The sequence below is a fragment of the Echeneis naucrates genome, chromosome 15 (assembly GCF_900963305.1).
Source record: "Echeneis naucrates chromosome 15, fEcheNa1.1, whole genome shotgun sequence".
NCBI classification, from domain to species: domain Eukaryota; kingdom Metazoa; phylum Chordata; class Actinopteri; order Carangiformes; family Echeneidae; genus Echeneis; species Echeneis naucrates.
In genome coordinates this window covers 11,703,052-11,722,452 of record NC_042525.1, presented here as the reverse complement: position 1 = coordinate 11,722,452, position 19,401 = coordinate 11,703,052, and the positions used below count along the sequence as shown (strand labels likewise).

The following is a 19,401-nucleotide window of genomic DNA, read 5'->3' as shown; positions in this document are numbered from 1 at the left end:
ATGTCAAACTAAACTGTTTCCTGACCAATATTCTTTGTTGCCTAATATTTCATACACTAGTTAATACAGTTTAAACAGATACAAAACAAATGTTTCTAACTTGACATGTTAAATTTGTAGCACCACCTAGTGGATTTAAATTTGTTACATTCAATACAAACTTAACTCAAGGTCAGTAAGTCACTAAGACTTCACCTAAAACTCCCTTACTATTACCAAATACTTACACAGTACACACGCTAGAGTAAATGTATATTTCCATTTATGGCGGTGATTTGTCAACGCTTTCAACCTTCACCTGTATGAAGGATCTGTAACTGGTGTATAAACATAATGGATGATAAGACAATGACCATTTTTCTGCATCATTATTATACACAAGAAAATCCTTTCAGTTCGGTATAAAGAATTTATTAACTGTTATGTACAGGTACAAATTATTCACACTCAGATTTAAAACATGACAAGTTTGGGGTTTGTTGTTGTCTTTTTTTAACTTATAACATTTGTAACATTGTAAATGGCCCAAAGGTTTGTAGGAGATGCAAATATTGTTTTCACTGATTCTTCAGGGTTGACTTTTTTTTTTTTTTTCCCAATTATAACTATAACGTTAGTAAACACTTACAATTTACTATCAGCTATTCAGTTTATTATCAGAGAGGACTGAGAAAACCAGAAAATATTCACATCTGACGAGCACAACACACTACAGTGTTGACTTTTCTTGATAAATACTGAACAACACTGTCTATTACTTTGAAAGTGATTGACGTATCAATTGATCAGCTAATCATTTCAGTTCAAGATGTCTGAGGAAAAAAATCTTCACTTAATATCAATGTACTGAATATCTTCCAGGGCTTTCAGCTAAATCACGTTCTTCCTTGCTGGATACAGTTCCCTCAATAGACAAATATAATGTAATAGGTAAAATAAATAAATTCTCCATATTTAATGTTAAGCATGAAGCCATCTTTTATAAAACAATGTTGTGTTTTCAGTCATTCATGAAATATCTGTTTATACACCAGTTACAGATGGTTCACAGCGGAAATTATTACGTCATCGTCAGCACTTACATCGGTCATTTTCGAAGTGTTCATTTATCTGCTTACAATATCACATTTTCTTCACAAATGGAAAAAATGGGTTAGGGTTATTTATCTTGTAATTCTGGGAAGACTGCCTGAGAAACACCAGATTTTCATGTTAATATTATTATTATTATGATGTTTATTTTTAGTCACTTCCAATGGTTCATGACAGGAAAGAGTTGATAGATAATTTATATTCTAAAGTGTATATTCAAATCCGTGAGTCTCTCGACTCATGTAAACATATTTCCAATTTCCAGCTTAAGTTTCCTTTTGTTGACCAAGTGAAGATATGTTTTTATGTTAATGTGCCATTTTCCCAAAAAAATTGAACTTTTATCTTTTCTTCTAGTTGTGGGATCATTTTAAATTAATTATCAAAGAGTGACAGAGGTCCTCATTTAGAGATAAGGTCTCAAAACAGTTCTTGTCTGAAATCAGCTAATTTTTATATATATATATATATATATATATATATATATATATATATATATGGCTACTTTGCAGCATTGGAAAAATCTGAGGTTTGGCAACAAACAACAGGAAGCTACTGCCTGTATTTGAGTCTGGAGAGTTAGAAAAAATCCCAATGACAGAGTGAGAGAAGACAAAAGCAGTGGAAAAAAACTGTAAAGCTCCAAAGAGTTGATGAGAGGAGCTGTAGAGTCAGGGGTTGGTTATCTTTGCTCAAGCTTCCTCTTGTCGACAATTAAACACCTGACTATGAATCCAAAAAAACACGATGATCAGAGCCATTTCATAAAATTTAGAGGTGCCAAGTGTGTGTGACTCAACGACCGACATATGAACGGCATATCAAATATGAACCCTTAGACAGAATTACTGACACATTCTAGAGTCCATCTGAATCTGAGGACATCAACGTCTCTGTTCTCCACCATAAATGAATTGCCAAAACAAACAAACAAACAAAAAGCACACCCAGAAAACTCGGCTAAAACTTGGCTTAAAATCAGCACATTTTTCTTCAGCATCAAAGTAATCCAGTGAGGGCTGTCGGTGGACATGCTGCAAGCAAGAACCACTGATAGCTCATTTTGGCCAAACCGCCAAAACGTGACAAATCTCTCAGCATAAATCAAAGAATCCTTAACAGACAAGCAATATGGAAATTATATTTCCAAAAAGTTAGAGCATCGTTATCAATCAGACATACAACAAATAATAGGAGTGACAAAAGTATGTGAACTTGAATGAGCTGAAAAAGCTCCTTTTAAATAATCAGAAACAGCAAGAGCAAAATCCCACAAACATTCCACGTAGCCAATCGTCGATCAGAACAGCAAATTTTATTCATTGTTTCCAGCTGCACTGTATACTATATGTTCACCTTGTACAAGAAACAAATACAAATACTCACACTAAAAACCAAACAATCTGCTAGCAGCCGTCTCTCGCTATTATGGTGGAGCTAGAGGGATGGATGTGGCTGCTGCTGTTCGCAGAGGGCCCGGAGCCTCTGGGAGCCACAGCTGGCTTCCATTAGAGCAGAAAAACACACACACCAAAAAAAAAAAAAAAGAAAAAAAAAAAGAAAGAGAAATAAAGAAGAAAGAAAAGAAGAAACTATAGGAGGCGAGGGTGGGGTTGCTCACATAAGACTATGATTATAAGAACATTTAACAAGGCAATACAAATCTAACAGGACTGAAAACCTTCAACATCAAAAACATACATTTGATATATAAAAAAAATACCACGATGGAGAGTGGAGACGTGAAAAAGCCATAATCCAGACCGTTTTCTTTTCCCGTTCAGATTTGATGGTTTTTTGTTTTTTTTTTGTTTTTGTTTTTGTTTTGTTTTTTTCCTGAGTCAGAAAGAAATGTAGGCCTACTGTTTTTCCTACCTGGCTAGCTGGTGCTGCAAAGTACTGCAGGTCCTTTGGATGCAAACAGATAATATTTGGGACACTGTTCACGACAATAACCAAATATTCAAGGTACCTCAGTTCATTTGAGTTGGAAACATTACAACAGCACTATTTAACTGAGGTGGCACACTCAACATATAATATCTAACCATGAATGTCTTTTTTTCTCCCTTTTCTCCCCCCCCCCCTTTTTTTTTTTTGGTTTAAAAGGATTTTTTTTTACCTCATAAGCCGAAATATCCTGCCTGGAACTGGAAACCGCATCATCTTCTGCCCACCCCGGCTTTGTCTCTACATTCAGGGCCCACCAGCCACGACAATCAGGAAAGAGCAAAGATGTGAGTCCAGATTTGTGATGGAGACAGCAGATGCTGCTGACTTTTCTTGTCTGCTATAACGTACATGTAAATGCAAATCCATTCATTTTCACACACTGAAGAACAGAAAAAACAAAAAAAAACAAAACGCTATTCACTTGCAACAGAAACACAGAATATAGGATGAACAGAGGTAAAAAAACAAAAACATATCAAAGTAACACAAGACAAGTTTGCGCTGAAATGTGGACTTGTGGAGAGAAGAGGGGAAGGGGAGGCTTGATGAAGTAATTGTCCTTTCAAGCATTTCCTTTAACAGGGGAGGCCAGATTTCCATCCTGCACAGTCACATAGTGTCAATGTGTCCCAGATGTCAAGAGGAACCTCCCCAAAACAAACTGGAAAAATAAAGATATAACAAAAAGGATCACTTAAATCAACGAGGAACAAGAACAGATATGAAGTAAGGAGAGGTTTTGTTTTTTCGGCGCATGAGCTTGATGGTCAGTCTCATCTCAGTGGGGCAGCTCATGTGTGTCTTAACATCCGCCGTCCTCACTCGCTAAGTGGTTTCGTAGAAAAAAAAGAAAAAGTGTGAAACGTTGCCCGGCAGGCAGTCTGCTGGTAGATTCAGATGGCTGAAGTCAAGCGTAAAGTTGGATGGTTGGATTGGTAGGTTGCTGGGTCTTTTTAGCTGCCTGCTCCGTTGCAGCAGCAGCAGCAGCCCTACGGCTCAGTCATGTGCTCTCTCATGGGGTCGCCATGTTTGGAGGGTTGGTTGGGGGAGGTGGCCTGTGATGGATGGGTACCGGGGGGCAGGGTGTGGGTAATGGGAACACCCCTGGGCACCAAGCCCTCCATAGGTCCAGGAATCCCGCCGGGGGCAACGCCCACAACGCCAGGAGGGAATCTGGAGATAGACAGGTGGCGATCAGCTGACATGAAAGAATATAAACTGTTCCACTAAAAGGAACTATGTCGAAGCTGCAAACTGACACATCCAGTAAAAAGTCTGCTGCTTAGTGGCTGATCATCCCTTTAAAGTTCAAACTAACATTTTTTTTACTGATCAACACTGCAGAGGGATTTTAAACTAATTTTTGGTTCAAATAAAGTTTAAGGATATTAGGACATAAATTCATGGCGTCTCAAAATATATCTTCTAAATTGATTACAAATAATGATGCACTTCTTGGCATAAAAATATGACAATATTAAAGGTCATTAAAGATCTTAGAGTTGGTGGACTTACTAAGAAGCGTCACCTCTGTGAAACAGAAGTAGAAATAGCACAAGGTTAAAGGAAGTGCATGGAGAACTACAGCGTGAAGGCAAAAAATGGGAATGTTGGGGCACCTAATGTGGTGTAGGGGAGAATTTTAAAGGATCATTCACCCAGACTGGAAAAAAAATATCTTTATTTTCATTACTCATTTTTCCCCGTGTTATTTAAGGAACTTAGTTATCAAGATGGTTTGAAAACACACATCTCTAAGACCCCCTTGCCAACCTTACACAGTGGGGGTCAGTTAACTTTTGTTGGATTCTAAATACAGTTGAGGAACAACTCTTCCAAAATATATTGTGCCCAGTAAGTGTGAAAAAAAAAAAGCGATATTTTCTATATATAATTTGGATTAATTACTCCTTTATTACAAGGAGCTCAAAGGTATAAATGCGGAGGGAAACATTTACCGCAAAATGAAACAGCCAATAATTAAACAGGTTTGTTGATATAGAGTTCTTTTAATTACCTATAATCTGAGACCCTCATCCCATCCTGCCCCATCATGTACACGCATTGAAAAAAACAAACAAAAAAAAACAACAAAAAAACACACATTTGTCACTGTACTATTTAGATTCTGGAAACAATTGTTGAACTTATTCCTCTCTTGATTCCCAATGTGTCATACGTCGCTTTAAATGCATGAACACATTTTTTTTAAATGTGAAACATTAGAATGATGTTGTGTGCTGGGTCTCCGTTTCATTTTGAGGGTGGTGGTAGTGGGGGAGAGGGGGTGGCGGCGCTGATGAGATGCTGGGTAGTGTGGGTACAGCTACAGGGCATGAGTGTGAAGCAGAAAAAGGCCACAGGTTTCGATGGGATATGCACTCATTAATGGTGTTTTTCATTTGCCCTGGTCTGTGGGCCAGCAGTGGTGGTATTCATTTACCTGGTTCGAGAATTAGGTATATAATTTGTCTTGCATTCCCCCCGTTGCTATGGCCTGTACCATGGTTTGGTTCACTCGGCTGTGTGAGAGAAGCAGTTCAGTCTGGTTGAGACAATGTAGAGACTGAGAAACCAAGGGAGAAATTCATTTGGGCCAAGTTCTATGTTAAAATATGCCACAAAAAGCAGGACCCATCCTAATATTCAGGAAAAGAAGGTCACAGTTGTGAGAAAAACACAAATGAACATCTAGACTACCCCTCCCCCACGCCTTAAGTCTCATTTCCTGCAGCTGTCGAGCTGTCGCAGGTGATCTCTGTGTGATGCGAGTTGCCTGTCAGGTACACATAAATCCGCCTCCTACCTGTATGCAGCCCCGTTGATTTCAGGGTGAACTTGGGGTTGCTGCTGCTCCATCACTCCCCAGGGTGCCGAGGTGACGAAAAACTCTTTGTTGACGCAGTTTCTGAGGCTGTCGGGGATGCGGCCTGCAGGTCGGAGTGAGATTGAGGATTGGTGAAGTGAGAAACCAAAAGCTGCTGAGTGTGCGTTTAAAGTCGTACCAGTGATGGCTCTGCGTATTTCCGTGGCGGCGGCCTCTCTCATCTCCAGTGATGCCTGCTCGCTGTACCAGGCAGTGTGGGGTGTGCAGATCAAGTTGGGGGCATCTTTCAGAGGACCCTGGGAAAAACTGTGCAAAGCAATGTGAAACACAGCATTTAATAGAAGCAGGAGAAGTAGAACAGATACCAGCCTCATCTAACTACTCCCATCACTGATTCAACTGTACTAAAAACCATTATTATTCATGTGTGCATACTTTAGTTGGCAAATGTTGAACCCATCTAACTAACTCAACGAACCGAATAAATGAAGTTAAAGGGATGATCATGAACACCTGAAAGGCTCTGACTCATGGACATCCAAGGCAGCTCCCCGTATCCTTCCCTCCTTCAGGGCCTGAGCCAAAGCTTTCTCATCCACTAGACCTCCCCTTGCTGAGTTGACCAGGAAAGCACCTTGACGCATCTACACACAGACACACAGAAACACACTTTTATTTTTCAATAATAATTCCAGCAATAAGCATTGCTCATCATCATGCTTTGATTGTACACCCAGAGGTGCTGTCACTGTCTTGGCACTACGTGGGAAGATTTCTTTTAAATACCCAACACAGGGAAACAACTGCTGTTCAAGAACGACAAGATTAGAAAAGGCTTTTCAACAAAAGGAGACATTTAAACATATCTAATCTCTCCATTTTCCCCCAAGCTATTGTTCTGAGTCTATTAGAAACTAGCATGCCAGCAATGATGCAGGTGAACAGGGTAGATTGACGTTAATAACAGAAGTAGTAGAAAACCTTCAGCTCTGAAGAAGATGTCACTTTCAGGTGTATCTGTTTCAAACGGATAGAAAAACCTGCACTTCGATTTGGGTCCGCTGGGTGGCAGCAGTAATCAGGAGAGGACTGTTTCGAAGACTTAATATCAGAGGGACAAAAATCTGTTGACACAGACTCATGGGGACTCAGCTCCCGTTTGGGGACAAAAAGCTGGTGTACAAAGCAGAGGCCAATACATTTTGAGGGATAAAGCGCATCTTGTGGTGGGTTTTGTTGCTGATTCATCAAGGCTGGTTTACTTGCCTTATCTGGCAGCCCACTCAGCTGGCAACTAAGACTGGGCTGCTCAGAAGCTTTTCTTTGGTCTGTCACTGACTGCTTTCTTGTATGTATCAAAATACAGTTAATTGGCGTTTATGAGCAAAATGTACATTTTCTTTGTGAATTCAGTCTTTAAAAGTATAAGAACGTCAGATTACTGACAGCTATAAAGACACAGAAGCTGTGGAGAAGAATCAATTACACTCAATACAATATAGACAATGTTACACCCTCTCAAATAGGCCTATTCCGCTTATTCAGGACTGAGAGGACTCACAGACAGATAGATGGATGGATGGATGTTTTTTTGCTTGTACTGAGTGTTTAACCATTTATTTAAAGATAGTTTAAACAGCCTGTTGTTGAAAGCTGCTAACAAAGAAGCGCTGGAAGCCAAAGACTGCCGGTGGCCATGTCAGCTGCCAGCTTGGTGGCTTAAAGCTGTTCTGCCAACCTCAGAGAATCATTAGTTTGGTTAAGACAATGTGCAGCCTGCTTTGGAGGGTAATGACGGAGAGCCTCTGACAAATCGAGGCTTATCAATCTCTGATAAGTCCCAGGCTCTGTCAGCACCTCAGGCTGTGTCATGTTTTTAATGAGAGACTTTAAAATCCCTTTCCTTGATTTTCCATCGCCGGGACTCGTATCAGAAAGATGCAGCAGGCGCTTTCACCTGTTTGATGGTGAAGTCGTTGATAAGGTGGTGGTTGTGCTCGTTCAGGTTGCAGTGCAGGGAGACGCAGTCGCTCTGGTACAGCAGGTCCTGGAGCGTGTAGACCCGCTGAACGCCCAGCGAGCGCTCCAAGCCGTCCTGGAGGTAGGGGTCGTAAAAGATCACGTTGAAGCCAAACGCCTTGGCCCGCATCGCCACCGCCTGGCCCGAGCGACCTGAGGAGGGAAAGAAAAGCCAGAGATCATGTATCACTTCACTGTACGAGCACCAGCACCTCAGGGATTAACTGCTCAGTCTGTTGTTTCACAGAACTGACCGATCATTTAGCGAGCAACATGCTCCTTTGGTATTTCAGGTCATTTGTTCCCTCAGCAAACACTCAGACTAACTTTATATCACAGGAAGCGTTAGCCTGTAACTGCCAAACATCATTGTGACCTTGTTAGCATGCTGCGATTAGCATGTAGCTCATTTGCCAACTGCTAGCGTTCAAGTGTCGTCGTTTTTCACTAACCAAAAGTCGTCATAGCAGGCATACACGAATTCACCCGTAACAAACACAACTTCTCACAGCAGAGTGCCTTTTTGTAGCAAAATCAGATACTGTATCAGAACATTTGATTTCACGGCGTCGAAATGAAAATATTTTAACATCTAAAAGAGAGAGCTGTTTGCCGGTGTGAGTAAGCTCCTGCTGCACAGACAGTTGGAGGACGACCACCCATTCGCCCACTTTCCTCCGCGTACAAACAAAACGGAGAGCAGGTCAGGTTTGAGCGTTCATCCTGAACATCTGCCTCCAGCACAAACACTCCCACATGTGCTGTCACACGAACACCGCTGATTTGACCTTTTTGGCGTGTCAGTAACACAACATGGCATCACCCCTTCAAATACAACAAAGCCACAAAGGAGGAAGCCCACCGAAGCCGATGAGGCCGAGCGTCTCCCCTCGGATTCTGGCTGCCCCCGACGCAACTTCCCGGATCTGCTCCACACTCTGGACCCGGGTGCCCTCCCGGAGCGCCTGGTACAGCCAGGTGTTTCGCCGATACAGGTTGAGGATGTGACAAAGTGTTGAGTCTGCTGTTTCTTCTACAGCCGCTGAGGGAATATTACACACAGCAATGCCTGGAAGAGACAATAATGATGACAGATAGTTGAATTTACCAGTTAAGTAAATGCCTCACAGACTGTATAGGTTCCGATTACTGTAGCTTTTCAAGAGTTGTCTGTAGTTTTTTTTTATTTCACAAACTCATTGGCAGGAAATTTATTTTTTTATGACCGTGTAGGAAATAAAAATGCAGTACGTATGAAACTGAACTGTGAAGGATAAGGGGAGAACAGCTACTTATGGCCATGAAAAGAACATCTCTCAAACCAATCTATGTTAGAATAGTGAATGTATTTGCACAAATGACAATAATTAGGATATCACATTGAATCCTGCTCTCATAAAAAGCATATGCCATAGAGACCAAATGGGAATCTGGGGGAGAGCTTCATATCAGTTCAAGCATCTGCTCTGCATATGTAATCAGTTCAATTACATATTCTGCTTATAGTCTGTTGTCATTTTTATTACATATGTTGTTTATGTTAATATAGTAAACACAGTTTATGTTGGGCCAAATCTAAAGGTGCACGACCTTTCTCTTCAATGCATAATTTTTATTTTGGTTGACATATTCTTTATTTGTTCTCATTGTAGTAAATAAATGAGCTACAGTGTATGAGCAGACGTAACCCAGCGTGTTCACTGATAACTGCCTTCTTCTGAACAACCCCCCTTTCATCCATCTCCCTCCTCTTTTGTCTCTGTCATCCCACAGACTCACCGAGCTCTCCGGCTGCTTTGATGTCGATGTTGTCGTAGCCGCTGCCGATGCGGATGATGATGCGCAGCGCCTTGAACTTCTCCAGGTCCTCTCTGGTCAGAGTAATGGTGTGGTACATCATGGCTCCTACTGCCTCATTCAGCACCTGAGGGCCATTGGAGGTTGTCATCTCTCTCATATTGCATCAGAATTTCCTCAACAATCATTTCTGGTGTTCGAGATGGAAGGAAAGGGAGCTGTTCCATCTGCATCTGTTTCTTATAATCACAATGTCATTATTGTTCCTGATCATTATCATCCCCACATTGATATTCAGATGGTTTTCCAAGAAGAGTATGTATGAGCAACTTGTTGCGATCAACATGAATAAGAGTGCTTTCCCTACATCCCATTTTCCTGGACCTAAGTTTATGTCTGCTATTCTTCATCTAAATGCAAATGGATTGTTTATGTGCGCTCTAAAATATGAGTGGATGTCTGTGTGTTTATTATGAGTGCTTGCCAAAGCTGGTTTTTGTCACAATGCATTCATTCAGACTGTATGCAAACAAGCTTAGAGTGGATGAAGGCAGCCACATAAAGTAAACTGACAGCTGCTGAGGAACCCAGAGTGCATAAGCAAGTAGCTGCTGCGAGCCACGGCTGTTAAATAACAGGTTTAAATTCACAACCCGCTAACTGAATTAACCTAACCGAGCCGGATTAGCATAGCCATGAATTTTCATACAGTGCCTTTGTTGGAGCTAGTGATAGTGGAAGTTGGATGCTAAATTCAAGGTTAAAGCTGCCCTTACGCATTAATCTTATTACGTGAGAGAATGTAGCAGGCTTGGCTGGAGATGGTGTTGGAAAAAAAAAAAAAAGACACATAATCACGCTGGACTCTTGAGTAATGGGAAAATAAGCTGAGAGCAAGTTTACTTGAAGTGGGGGCAAAAAAAGATGAGCAGATGGGTTTTATACAGTGTTAATTATCTAAGTGCTCATTTGGAGTTTGAGCTCATGTCTCACAGTGGGTGCAACCTCACATTGTTGAGTCACATGACTATCACCGACAACACAAAGAAAGAGCATAAATCCACTTTCAACACTAGTTGTACACATTTAAACTGTTTTTATACTTATGGATATTCATTGAAGAGGGAGTTAGGAAGTATGTATAAATATATGAGTGTACGTATACACACACCATCTGGCTCATCAGCATGGGGACAAATAAATCTCTTCACTAAAATTCCACTAAAATTAAGGTTTTCTTGTTGTTTGCTTGTTTGTTTTATTGTATTATCTATAACTTCATCTGATATGTTCTTCTTCTGTGCATTGTCCGGAGTTACTGTGTCTCAGAGTGTGATAAAATTAAATAAAGTCTTCTACATCAGGAGTTTACAGCCAACGGGAGGAACTTGTATCACAACTTTATGTGAAGATACCAATGAAGGAAACTAAGACACATGAAGTCCAAAACCATTTTAGAAATTCATATCTCCTATTATTAATACATTTAAGATAATGGGGAAAAAAAACAACCCAATGTCATGCTAAAGGTACAAACTAAATAATTGCAGTTACCCCGATCACAAGATCAAGGTCAAACTGGGAAAGCCAATCCATCCAAAATCTTGTATTCTTGGATCCTCATCTACTGTTTTCTGTGTATCTGAGGTTCATGCAGCTGTCTCAGTAACATCTATAGGCAGTTTTATTTTGTAGTAAAACAGCAGCAGCTCATCACTTCAGCTGTGATCACAGATACATTGATAGCAAAGACACTTGAAAAACAAACCACTCACGCACTTCTGCAATTCAAAATTCTGCAAATCAATTTCTCTCCAAGGACAATAGTGTATTACAGTTGTTAACAGACTAAGTGCTCTTACAATAAATTTCCTTTAAGGTGATCTCAACAAGGAGCACAAAAACTCCACAGTTCAGCATGAGCTACTCTCCTTCATTTCCTTAAGCGATGGATTTCATAATCAATGCATCTACTCACTTTCAGCCAGCACACCTTTAGGAAGACAGAAGCTTCCTAAAGTTTGTTTACTTGGCGTGTGAGCTTGTTCATATGGTTCTTTGTGAACAGTACTTTCCTACTGAGACTATTGGTAAGGTCATTAGTTTGTGTGTGTGTGTGTACAGGATCCCATCTGTACCCTCTGCTCTGCAGTTATAGTCGTGGGAACGCTGCCAACAGCTGTACTCCCAGATAGGACCTCTGTGGGTATAATGTACTCACTATGAGAATATCTTACTGGACAGAGATTGCTTGTATATGTAAAAGTTTGTGTGTGTATGAGAGTGTGTGTTTGGGAGAACAAGAAAAAACTACTAATACTATACCAGTAATGTGATGAAAATAAATAAGCAATAGTTTTATGTTTTGCATTTATGTTATTTAACCTATTTAACCTCTAAATTAATATCAGTTGGTTGGATTAAATAAGATTGCCTTCTTTTTCATGGTCTATGAAAAACACAAAAGGTTTTGAGAATTTAGAACATTGACATGACAACTGTTGTAACTCTTTATATTCTCACTTTGAGTATAAAGACACAAATCCTCCAGCTTGGATCGTTTAATTGCTCCAGTGCATAAACGGTAAAATAAGACAAATGTTTCACCCACTCTGGCTCAGAACAATTATACCGCATTTCTATTACCAGCCTCCTCCTCCTCTTTATTTAACAAAGCAGCACTTCAGCACCCATTGGGATTAGAGTCAGTGATGAAGCCATTATGGCTGAACTGGGAGAGTGGAACAAGCCAGTGGGCTGAAATATTATTAAAACATTACAGAGGAGGGTGCACAGAAAAAAGGACAGGGATGATTCCTCTGCTCTCACCTGAAGACAAATTATTCAAGAATCCCATTTAAAGTTGATGTGTGACTATCGCAGTGTGTGTCTGCTTCTGCTTAGATATCAGCTCTACTGTACTTGTACTGTTAAAGGAACAGCAGATTTTGATGATACGTGACATTAAGTAAGTCACATTGAGAGTCAAAGAAAAATGCTTTTTTACATTTAAGTTCATTTAAGTCTTCGTTCAAGTTTACACTTTACATATGTACTTACTTGATTTAACGCCTTTTAAAACACTCTGTGTAACTTATTTTTGAAATGCTATGTAGGTAATAATTATGATGTAACCGCTAAAAGCTCTGCAGACAAGCTTGTAACTAAACTTTCAGCATAGAACATTTTATCACAGCTATGTGAGATCAAGAAAAACAAAACAAAAAAAAAAATCCAAGCTCAATTTACTACAACATCAACTGAGAAGTGACGACAGACCGTAGAAAACAATCACATATAATGTCCAGACTGTGAAGTGCTGATCCACTTAACAGCAACTGTACACGTCTAATGTCTACAAGTTGAAGATTGCTTCAGGCAAAGGAAGAAAAAAAAAGAAAAAAGAAAAATAAATCAACGTCTGGTCATTAGTATGAATAAAGAAAAACTAAAGCTGGTAAAATGAGGGTGTGGAAAAAGGAAGAACCTGAAGCCTTTCGACAAGGCAGTGACAGCAGCCCCATGGGGTTTAAAGGTCAGTGCTACAGTGAGACATTTGATGAAACCGATGACTTTTCTACCTTTTCGTGTATCTCTTGTGTGGACTGGGCATCACAGAAAGCCACGGTGGCCAGATCCTTGAGGATCGGCATCTCCACAGTGCAGTCGCGCCCATCCAGCAGCGCCACCAGAGGGCGTGGGTGCATAGGCCCATTCATAATCTGGGGCCGAATACCTGCAGAGAGGCAGAGGAATGAGAGACTTAATTATTTATGTCTGGCACACACACAGTGAACTGCAGGAGAATCAGTAAAATGTTAAAAATGCATCCCGCAGCAGAAAGCGTTTTTCAGGCTGGGACTGTGTGTTTGGACCGTGCTACAGGCTAAATCAGTGGCACACATACTCACACAACAACACACACACTTGAGTGGGATCAATACTCTTGAACAGGACTGAGCTGCTCTCTACTTTGAACCACTATCATCATCTCCCTTACCTGGCAACGCTGGTCGATATCACACCCGCACACCAGCGCACGCACACGCACACACACACAATGCTGGTGATATGACTACCGCTCTCTTTTGCTGTTATCCACACTGTTACCAGGCAACAGGTCCTTTCACCCCATGAGGTCATCACCTCCATTATCCTATCACCGTACAGAAGGAGGCCTTCAGCATGTACTCTTGTGTGTGTGCATGTGTGTATCTGCACCCTCAACATTCACACACTTAACAGAACTAGTCTTGTTCTGGCACTGAAGAAAATCAGCTGGTGACTCAGTTTGAATTATGTCCTCCTGATCAACACATATAGATTGAGGCTATGAACCAAGTAAGGAATATGACTTGTCCTCAGAAGAAGTTTAGCACGATGGCCAATCAGGAAGTCTCTCTGCTCTATTAATGTGAGTACCTGACTATAAGACCACCTAATGACTGACAGAACGTACGTTTGAACTTCCTCTCCTTTAGATCTATGTGACGTATTCTTTAGGTGACGGGAGTGCAGTAACACTGTAGAAGAAATCTTACAGCACCGAGCAAAATTACACTAAAGAGAGAGGGAAAATGAGGGAAAAGAAAAAGGAGATGGGGGGGGGTCCATACATCACCACTCTCGGGCTCCCTGCTGCCTGTTGTCATGGTGATTAGAGGATTTGGGCAGGATTATGAAATATTTTATTTAGTGGCATCTGCGCTGCTGGAGAGGACATCCAGGCCTGCTTGCTCTGTCTGTAGCTCTAACTCTGCTGGTTTTGGGAAGCAAGGACACTGTTTGTGACCCAAACAGCTGCAGCATACGAACACAAGCAACGCATCAGATACTTACAACGGAAAATCAAGCGGCACATGAACGGTGCTGTTATTCACACGAGAGATGTGTATTTGTGTGATTTTTTCCCTTTAGTAGATTTAGAATGGGTGGGGCTCAAAAAGAGAAGATTTATATTTATTTCCATGCATCAGTCAGAATTTAGCAGCAGCTGAGTCTAAATTTGATGATGGTTTTTGGTTTATTGTCTGATGTTACAAAGCTGCAAAATCCTGTCTCACACACACATCTGATTCAGATTAGTGGAGATTTGGAGTGTTTAACTTTTAGCAAATAAGTAATTATGTTATTTTCAATTGTTGCTGACTTTGTCATGCCTGCATGATGTTGGAAAGAAATATTTACATTTGAAATGAAGTGTTCAGAGATCTAAGATTTCATAATATGCAAAGTTTTATTAATATTTTTAGCTGTCCTTAAATTTAACTTTAAATTCAGTCTGACACACATCTTACCTGATGTTCATCAGAATGATTCTGGCAGCTAATAACGTGAATCTGAGCTGAACAAACTGGTCTAAATTTAAGTGCAACATTATAAACTATTTTGAAGCCATACACCTCTGTGCTGCCACATCTGCTGAAGGTATGCAGGGCAACGGTGATGCTGAAAAAGCACTAGCTATAAATTATGCAGTTTGACGTCTTTACACACATTCAAACACACACACACACACTTAAACATAAAGAATAACAGACTAGCTGTATTAGAATCATCTGAAAGGAATGGAAATGGGAATAATCTAAAGAGCTTAGCAGTTTGTCATTAATCCCATTTTTGATAAACTGACACACAACCTGAATTTTTTTTTCTTAAGTGAGAATTCATCTCATAGTTCTTAAAACACATGGGAATGTGAACCACGTTCAGACATCTCAAAGGCGAGAAGCTGAGGTGTGTCGCACAAAATCCCAACTAGCAGAGGAGACGTGTGGGAGAGGAGTTCACCAGTCAGGGAATTAAAGATGAAGAAGCAGAAGAGGAAGGGAGTGGGATGAGATGCAGGGAAGGAACTGTGGGTGAAAAGAAAAAAAGAAGAAGGAAGAAAAACTCAACAGGGAAAACTAATGTGTATTTCTATCATCACGAGCTTGATAAGTGGAGCAGGTTGCATACTTATGGGGTGAATTGTTGGGACACTGATCACTTTTAAAAATAAAATGTTAAGTGGGGCACTACAGCACATTTACGAAGCATTGAGGGGCTTAAAAAAGTTTAAAAAAAAAAGTTAACAAAGCAGCAAAAGCATCATGGGAACTACACTCTTTCCTCCCCTTTTTTTAGCAGCTTGCCCATGCTGTAAGTCTTGATGCCACCTTCAGTACTTTTTGATTTTGATTATTAGAAATATATTAATTCAGAGGAAAACAGTAAATTACACATTCACTCAAAAAAAAAAAAAAAAAAAATCAGCTAAAAAGACAGTTTGTTATTACTGACCTTGTTCAGGAGGCCATTTTATATATTATTGCTTTGCTCTCATGTTTTATATCTTGCTTACATTGCTCTTGATTTTATGAGCTGAAGGGTTTTATAACTGCAGTGTGAGCCATTTTACAACTGTTTTATAAAATGCTTTTGAGATGAAGAATTTTTTTATTTTTATATTATATTACAGCCATTAACAATATTATTATTGTGCAGTGCCCCGAATAAAAGCAGTACTTCATAAAAGACTAGATGGCAAACCAAATGAGAAGAATGATGAGAAAAGAAGACAGAAAAGGTTAAAAAGAATAATGCGGGAACGGTGACCTCAATCTCTCTGTATAAGCTGAAAGCCTGTATTATTCTCACCGGTGGGACCTGTGTGTATGTGGTTCGTGTCATCGAGCGAGGCAGCTCCGAGGAGAGGAGGACTGTGCGCCAAACACACCTGTGGCTCCACACTTCTCCCAGCACCTTCTCATCACACTCCTGCCGAGTTCATTATCACAGCTCAGACTGGCTGAGGAATCGGATGTTTCTGACATCCAACAGTTGCACATAGGAAAACACACCACTACTCACAGCAGCAGTGTGCGCTGACTCAAACACACACACACACACTCTGAGATGAACGGACAAAACTGCGAACACAGTATCCGCTGTGTACGTACACACAAACAAGAAGCAGCCATCGGTGGGAAGCAGGTCAAAATGCTGTTGATTCATTATTTCCTGGTGGCTAAAAGCCTTTCTCCAGCCGAATAAGGCAGAATGTGGCACTGCATTTACCACTATGAATCTGTGGAAAATTAAGGCAAGCGTTCTGGTGACTCAAATACCTGGGCAGTGATTTAAGGTGTCCAGTGGATGAGGAACAGAAAAAAAAATTCTTCCAGTTAAAAAAAAGTAACAATGTCCATTTTAATGTGTGAAAAAAAAAAAACTACCTGGACAATCAGACTGCATCTTCGGAAAGAAACAGTTGTTGACTGTTGGCTTCTTGTTACCTAGCCCTCCAGGGAATTTTTTGTCACATCCAAGTGAATGAGTTTTGGGACTCTGGTCTCACTCAGTCAAACATATACTGCACTACAAAGCATTTCCCTGTTCAGCGGAGGTCAAACAGAATCCGTCATCAGTGACACACTTTAAATGCACTCCAATTGTCAGGAAGGAAGTGTTTAGAAATGACATGCATGAATGACCCCTTCCCCTTGATTCAGCCTAAAATATTCCAAATAGCTCCTGCTTCAATATTTTACTCCGATATAGACATAAAACATATATATATATATATATATATTGTTTATATATATATATATATGTTTGTTACGTTTTTAATTAACCACCAGCTGAGCAGGAAGAGGAGGGAGAAGATGCACTGTTATATAACCTGCCATCATGACAACATCAATAATGAGCCTTTAATGTAAGCCAAAAGAAAAAGAGAATTGGGAAATATGGTTATGGAGTAATATGGTAATATAGGTCAATGTCAAAATATCAATTTTTACAGCCCTGGTGCCTAGCTGTGTGGAGTTTGCATGTTCTCAAAAAGCATGTCTGCATTTCCGACAGGTACTCCAGCTTCAGTCCAAAGACATCAGTGATGGGAACAAGGGGTAATGACTGATCTAATTAATTACTCTTCCCATCTTTATAATGCTGTTACTGCCAAAAAATGCAGTGTTTTATTATAATTGAAACTTTTTTCCCCCCCATCAGACCAACGAGATCGCTGAGCCGAGAAGCAAAGACTTTATTGGTGCTCTTCCAAGGTTAGTGGGCACGAGACAATCGCATAAATGATGATGATAGGCTGAGGTAGAGCAAAATTTCATGATGAGCCAATCAGATGTAGAGTTGGGCAGATGCTGTTCACAGAAATTTGAAAAAAGCATGCAGAGTCGGACACACAATGAACGACACAAGTGAGTCAGTCAAAGAGAAATAGGAATGGCGAGCCCAAATAATCCAAAAGTAGCCTTCTCTAAATGAAGTATAGCCATTACTTTTCCCTCCAAGAAATTAAAGGAAGGAATGGAGTTGTGAAATGCACATTATACCCTGGACAAAAGTGCCCCTCCACATCATCACATCCATCTATCATCTATCAAACTTGAGCAAACATCTTCTCATTGAACATGTATTTTAAGTTCCGTTAAAGAAGGGTGGAGGTGGAGCCATATTCAGACACATTTGAACATTTAAAAATCAACTTGAAAGTAAGGAAATAATTACTTTCCGCAGTAATTAGTTACATTTCTAATTTGTAACTGAGTAACTAATTTAGTTACTTTTTGATAGAAGGAACTAGCAACTGTACCTAATTACTTTTTTTTTTTTTTTTTTAATAACTTGCCCAGCACTGAAAGACATGTAGGCTAGACTCACTGGTTCTTTGGATTACCTGCTACCTGTCCGGGGTGCACTCTTCCCTGATTTGAGTTAGGATGAGCTCCACTCTCCTCCAAAAAGGCTGTTCATCTGGACAGTAAAATTTGACTATTGGGATGTTTCTGAGAGTTGAGGAAAACTGTTATTAAATCACTGCCCAGTCAGAAAACTATTTGTACTTTAGGGAAGCAATCACAGACTAAAATTCTTATATTGCAGGAATATTAGTGTACTGACTTTCTGTATGGCCCTGTATGGTCCACTACAGGCTTCTGTAAAGTAAATTTATATTACTGTTGGGGCATTATTGGTCCTTGCGGGGTATTGCAGAGATTTACAGAATTAGCTTGCAGCTGCAGACAGCTGTCATAACATTCATCTGTTGATGGTAATTTTGATCAGTAACATATCTGTCAATGGTTTCTGTATGCCTGTTGATTTTAGATGATTCATTTGTGACAATTAAGCACATTTGAATCTAATGTTTATGAAAAGACAATTTGATTTATGTCAAGATGATGAATTAGTGACTTGACAAAACAAGCCCTCTTGTATAGAAATCATTAAAAAAAATTGCTCTCCACCCACAGGTGTTCACTGAACTATTACAGTCTCTGTCTTTTTCTCATCCACACAAGTTATAGAGATTTAAACAAACTCAGCAGAGCAAAAGGGAGACCATAAGTCAGTCTTATACCAATAATCTATACGCGTTACGTCATCCTGGTGTGGCTCCTTCTACCCCCGCTGGCCGCAGAGGAGCTGGTTTCATGCCAGCACCCAGCTATTAATTCAGAAAAAAGACGTGATTTTTTTTCCCCTAGTTTTTTTTACTTGACTTAACTGTTTCTATCCACTACCCTCTTCTCATCCCATTTTCTCCCCTGGGTCAGCACCGGCCAGGGGAGATTGGCTGCAGCTTGCCAGCCACCCCACACGGCAGCCAGACTCAGAATCTGGACTAAAGCAAAGCCAGAATTTTCCCTGTCAAAACACAGAGTTCCACCCAACATCACACAGAAGGCCAGACTCACTTTTGAGCAGGA

At 40.2% G+C, this 19,401-nt stretch overlaps 1 protein-coding gene across 3 annotated transcripts in view; it reads right to left on the bottom strand.

Annotated features, from left to right (window-relative positions):
• Positions 1–1,591: 1,591 nt before the first annotated feature.
• Positions 1,592–19,401, bottom strand: part of ctbp2a (C-terminal binding protein 2a) — a 59,948-nt gene continuing 42,138 nt past the window's right edge. For all 3 annotated transcript variants that reach the window (XM_029520451.1, XM_029520450.1, XM_029520452.1), the window contains 8 exons: positions 13,270–13,424; positions 9,671–9,815; positions 8,754–8,960; positions 7,830–8,044; positions 6,386–6,516; positions 6,051–6,178; positions 5,852–5,975; positions 1,592–4,218 (listed from right to left, as the gene is read on the bottom strand). In XM_029520451.1, the coding sequence (XP_029376311.1) occupies positions 4,035–4,218; positions 5,852–5,975; positions 6,051–6,178; positions 6,386–6,516; positions 7,830–8,044; positions 8,754–8,960; positions 9,671–9,815; positions 13,270–13,424 (1,289 nt within the window). In that variant the 3' untranslated portion in view covers positions 1,592–4,034. The remainder of the gene's footprint in view (positions 4,219–5,851; positions 5,976–6,050; positions 6,179–6,385; positions 6,517–7,829; positions 8,045–8,753; positions 8,961–9,670; positions 9,816–13,269; positions 13,425–19,401) is intronic.